General features: G+C 53.3%; 1 protein-coding gene across 1 annotated transcript; it reads left to right on the top strand.

Moving 5' to 3' along the window:
• Positions 1 to 2716: 2716 nt before the first annotated feature.
• LOC103255827 (negative elongation factor A-like) lies at positions 2717 to 5535 on the top strand (the record flags this gene model as incomplete). The annotated part of the gene is made up of 3 exons (XM_008053771.2): positions 2717 to 2810; positions 3324 to 3548; positions 5374 to 5535. Coding segments are annotated over exons 1-3 (481 nt in total), but the record flags the coding sequence as incomplete, so codon positions are not given.
• Positions 5536 to 5785: the final 250 nt, after the last annotated feature.

Genomic DNA, 5785 nt, shown 5'->3' with positions numbered 1-5785 from the left:
TGGAGTGCAGTGGCTGCTCCCGGCCACCGCAGCCTCGACCTGCTGGGCTCTGGCGATCCTCCGCCCCAGCCTTCCGAGTAGCTGGAATTACAGGCACGCGCTACCATGCCCGGCTGATTTTTGATTTATTGTAGAGATGAGATCTCGCCAAGTTGCCCAGGCGGATCTCGAACTATTGACTCACTAAATGCGCAGAGCGGGGGTTCACTCATGAGAATCCAGCAGAAGGCAGGATTCTTGTGGAAGGTTTAGTTTAGTTTAAAGCTGGGTGGCTTAATCAGCACGGCCTCCATGATAGGACCACAGCCAGGCCTAAACAACAGCCATTTGTTTCTCACAGTTCTGGAGGTTGAAGTGTGAGGTCAAGGTGTAGAGTCGGTTTCTGGACTGGGCAGTGTTCTTCCTGGCCAGCAGAGGGCTTCTCACTGTGTCCTCACATGTTGGGCGGATCTCATGACCCAGTCACCTCCCTAAAACCCCTTACTGAGATACAGCGGGCCTTCTTTTTATGTGACTCCAAGCAACTTCATGTCGAAAATATGTTTTAAAAATGTTATACAAATCACAACATAGTAAATTTAAAAAATACAATGGAACAACTATTTACATGTCATTTGTGTTGTATTAGGTATTACAGGTTACCTAGAGATGGTTTAAAGCTTTTGGATGGATATGTGTAGGTCGTATGCAACTACCACATTGTGTTATATCGGGGACTTGAGCGTCTGTGGTTTTTGGCATCTGATGGCGTCCTGGAACCAGTCCCCTGTGGATACCGAGGGACAACTAGCATCAATTGGAGATGAGGACTTTCAGTTGTCTGAATGTTTATGTTCCCCCCAGATTCATATGTTGAATTCCTGATCCCTTAGGTCATGGTATTACCAGGTGGGACCTTTGGGAGGTTAATTCAGGAGGGAAGAACCTGTATAAATTGGCTGAGTGCCCTTGTAAGCGTACCCAGGGGCTTGATCCCCCTTTCCCCGTGTGAGGACACAGTGATGAGGCACCATCTGTGAAGCAGGATGTGGGTTCTACCAGGCACGGGGCCAGCTGCACCTCGGTTATGGATGTCAGCCTCCAGGACTGTGAGAAGTCGACGCCTGTTCATGCACCTCCTACTTTGTGGTATTGTGTTATAGCAGCTAGCACAAAGTAAGACCAGCTTCGACATACAAGTTGTTGAGGGGTACAGATATTTGGTCTACAGCAGTGGTATTTTTGTGCTTAGCATTGCTAACTTTCTAATCTGGACCATTTTTATGAATACTATGCAGATTCCACTGCCTCCTGGTAAGCTGTTGTCTTCTTGGGGCTGTTCTAGCCAAGTAGCACAGGCAGCGCAGCTGAAGGCTGGAACGTCTGAATGGTCAAGAGTTGTGGCGCTACAGGGCCGAGCATGCCAAGGCTCCGGCCAAGAGTTTGTCCCAGGCCTGGCTCCCAGCTCTGGGCAACCTCAGGCCCCCTTGGCTTGTGAGTGCCTTGTTGCAGGCGTCTTGGTTGTCCAGGAGAGCGGGTGTGGCGGAGTATACCTGTAACCCTAGTGCTTTGGGAAGCTGAGGTGGGAGGGTTGCCTGAAGGCAGGCCTTAGAAGCTGCAGTAAGCCGGGGCTGCACCACGGCATTCCAGCCTGGGTGGCAGAGTGAGAACCTGTCTCTGCAGAACGGAAAACAAACCGGGCACGGAGAGGCATGGTGGTGCACGCCTGCAGTCCCAACTACTTGGAGACTGAAATGGGAGGGTTATTTGAGTCCAGAAGTTTGAGGCTACAGTGAGCCAAGATTGTGCTACTGTACTCCAACCTGGGTGACAGAACGAGACCCTGTCTCAAAAATTAAAAACAAGACAAGGAGCTGGGTGTGGTGGCTCATGCCTGTAATCCCGGGCAATCCCAGCACTTTGGGAGGTAGAGGCAAGAGGATTGCCTGAACCTGGGCATTTGTAACTAGCCTGGGCAACTTGGTGAGACCTTTTCTCTACAATAAGTTTAAAAATGACTCACGCCTGCAATTCTGGCTACTTGAAAGGCTGAGGCGGAGGGCTCACCAGAGCCCAGCGGGTCGAGGCTGTGGTGGCCAAAAGCGTGCTACTGCTCTCCAGTCTGGGCGACAGAGTGAGACTCTAACTCAAAAAAAAAAAAATGAGCCTGGCATGGTATCACGTGCCTGTAGTCTCAGCTACTTGGGAAGCTGAGGTGAAAGAATCACCTGAGCTCAGCAGGTCAGGGCTGCAGTAGCTGTGAGTGTGCCACTATACTCCAGCCTGGGCAGCAGAGTGAGACTCTGACTAAAAAAACAAGTTGTCCAGGAGGATGGTGGTTTGGTGGTGACAGTAACGGTCGCAACCCTCTTAGGATGGGACTTTGGTAGTTGAAGTGGGGAGGGGGCATAGAGAAGGCGTTGTACTCAGTTTTCAGCCCAGATGCCTGGACAGGACAGGACGCTGTTGTTCACTCCCAAGGACAACCAGTCCATGTCCCTTGTGCTGTGAGCAGCAATGTCAGGCACGTGGCTCTCTACATGTCTATATGGGAGGGATTTTTGTGACCAAAGCAGGCCTGGCAGGCCTGGGCTCCTTGGAACTATGAATCCAGCCTCTAAGGCCTTGAGGGATGCACCAGCTTCCTCAGCCCGTGTTGCCCTGGCCCTCTGCATGTGCACCTGTCCACATGGCCAGGGGAGGGGCTTTGCTAGGTCCTGGGTTCTCCAGCAGCTCCATGAATGCCCGCTTGGCTGCTCTCCAAGTTCCAGCTCCAGCTCCCGCCCAGCTCCCTCTAGCCCCCGAGACAGCCATTCTGACTCCGATGGCTGGTGAGTCACTTCATGGACCAGGCACTAGCTCAACTGTCACGGGGGCTGACCAGGATCCTGGGACTCCCCATCCTCTGCCTTCCAGGAACACACCCCTTCCTTTGAGTGACTACAGGGGACTCAGACCCTGCCTCATGCTTCCCACTGCTGGCCTGGGCCCAGCTCTTCATGCCCAGAAAGACCAGCAGCAGGCTTCCTAAATGAGGTGGCTGCGGCCCTGCCTTCTCGGTCTGTGGAATTCTTACCTCTGCACAGCAGTAGGGAGCAGGCCCAGAGGGTTGGGAGCTACAGGAACTGTCAGGAAGGCCGTGGGGAGGCACTGGGTGCTATGAACACTGGTGTCTGGGAAGTGGGATGATCTGGGGTGGGATGCAGAGGAAGGGGAGCCCACAGGAAGAATTGTGGGAACCAGGGAGGTTGCCTGAGGCCTGTCCCTGCCCTGTACCCAGCAGAAGCTCCGGCAGTCGTGGGTTTGGAGGTGGGCTGGGCATAATGCCTCTTGCTGGGTTGTAGGCCCCAGGAGGGCAGGGAGAGCTGGTGGGAGCCGCTGCATCTCTCTCTCACAGATGAAGGGTGCCCTCATGGAGATCATACAGCTCGCCAGCCTTGACTCAGACCCATGGGTACTCATGGTCGCCGACATTCTGAAGTCCTTTCCTGACACAGGATCGCTGAACCTGGACCTTGAGGAGCAGAATCCCAATGTTCAAGATATTTTGGGAGAACTTAGAGAAAAGGGTATGTTGTGTGGCTTTAACTTATGTTGGGAAGAAGGAGATGAGTCTTCCTTTAAACAGTTTGCAGAAATGAATTTGGTTTTTAGGGTGTCATGCTGTTTGCTGTGTGGTGTACTGCAACATTCCAAAATGTTAACTCTGTACACGTCGCCCCTCCTCACGTGCTGCTGTCTGGGTCTTTGCTCATCTTTAAAAACAGACTCCAGGCCGGGCTCGGTGACTCAGCCTATAATCCCAGCACTTTGGGAGGCCGAGGCAAGTGGATTACCTGAGCCTGTGGGTTCGAGACCAGCCCGGGCAACTTGGAGAGACCACGTTTCTACAATAAATCACACATTAGCCAGGCGTGGTAGCGTGTGCCTATAGTTCCAGCTACTTGGAAAGCTGAGGCAGAAGGATCGCCTGAGCCCAGCAGGTTGATGCTGGGGTGGCCATGAGCGTGCCACTGCGCTCCAGCCTGGGCAACGGAGTGAGAGTCTGACTCAAAAACAAACAAACAAAAAAACAGAGTGCAGCAGCCAGAGGCCTCACGCCTGACTCTGTTGAAGTTGGGTGTGCACACAGGTTTCTCGTCCACTCACCATCTCTCCCCATCAGCTCAGAGGAGGCAAGGGCTCTACCCATCAGGTAGTGTCTCCAGAGCCTGGAACATTGCCTGGACCACAGTAGATGCTCAGAATGTATGTAGAAAACACCAACAATTCAGCTATGCAGAATGTGACCTGAAGCCACAAACAGTATTCGCAGGTAGATTTGCAAGATGTTGACCACTGGGATGTCTAGCCTCTTGAGTTGCTCTCCTGCTTTGGAGAATTGGAAGCTGCTGCCCTGAAACTCAGACTTCAAGCCTGGCTTCTTCGAGGGCAGAGACGGAGTTGTAGCTTGGAGAAATTGATGCTGTGCACCCTGAAAGGGCTGTGGCATGGCTGTTCCCACAAATAGCTGACACTTGTTCTCCTACAAGGTGATCACTCACCCACACTTGTACTTTTTTGGCATTTACATGAATTCTGAGTATATACACACCACACAGATGCCTCCAAGCTTGGTAAGAACAAGTCCACAGCCACCCCATCAGTTTTACTCTGGACAGACCCTCAGGGTAGGAATGACAGAGGGTAGTGAAGTCATCATCTGAATTCATCACCTGTGAGTCTGTGCTTTTTCTGGAGGTGGCTTTGTAATGCACTCGGACAGGAGAGCGCTTATCCCTCCGTGGGTTTGTTCTGAGCTCTGGTCCCTAAGTGACCACATGGTTTTGTGGAGGGCCAGAATGCAGCAGGGTCCAGGAGAGACACCACGTTGGGGACCTCAGCGTGGAACGAATGGAGCCCTGGAGGCTCCTGAGACTGGAGGAACTGCAGGAGAGAAGCCACAGGCATGTCCCTCCTCTGGCTTGGGGGCGTGATCTGTTCCAGTTTCTTGATGTAGGAATGCAGGAAGCCCACTTTGGAAATGACCATATTTGCATGAACCTGCATTGCTCCGACTGTGGTGCTGAAGGCTGACTGACAGCTCACGGAACCACCAAGACAGTTCCATCCTCCCTCACAGGCATTTATGGTTCAAAAAGCTCCCCGGGGCTTCTGATGAGCCCTCTCTTGGGTGGGACTTCCATCTTGGCATCCTAGCCTGCAGTGATAGCCTTGGCTCCTGGACATGGTGGGCGGGAGCAGCTGGCCTCAGTCTGAAGGACCACATGGGGAATGGTCCCCGGGTTGCAGCCTAGGCAGCGAACAGGTGGGGCTGTCTTGTCATGCGGGCGGGGATACTGTACGTGGGCCGGACGTGGACCTCCTGACCTTCATGTGCTTCTCCTCGCGCAGCAAGTGAGTGTGAAACATCGGCCATGCTGCCGCTGGAGTGCCAGTACTTGAACAAGAACGCCCTGACGACCCTGGCGGGACCCCTCACTCCCCCAGTGAAGCATTTTCAGCTAAAGCGGAAACCCAAGAGCGCCACTCTGCGGGCAGAGCTGCTGCAGAAATGTGAGTGAGGGTGGCCCATGGGATCCTGCGTTTGGGCGCCTCCAGGGTTCCATTCCTTCCATGCTGAGGTCCGAGGCTCTTTTCACGAAATGGTCAGAATACTGCAAAAGTCTCTTGTCGTAAACTAAGGGATCACCTGCTAAACTGTGGTGTCTGAACACATGCCTTAGAAGGTTCAGAATGTCCGGGTCAGGGTCTGGGGTCCCCGTTGCACAAATGAGTCGGTCCCAGCTGGGCCGTGTGGACGTGC

The sequence above is a fragment of the Carlito syrichta genome, unplaced genomic scaffold (assembly GCF_000164805.1).
Source record: "Carlito syrichta isolate Samal-C Ts95f unplaced genomic scaffold, Tarsius_syrichta-2.0.1 Scaffold75506, whole genome shotgun sequence".
In the NCBI taxonomy this organism is placed as follows: Eukaryota; Metazoa; Chordata; class Mammalia; order Primates; family Tarsiidae; genus Carlito; species Carlito syrichta.
The sequence above is the reverse complement of the archived record's forward strand: the minus strand, read 5'-3'. Positions and strand labels throughout refer to the sequence as shown.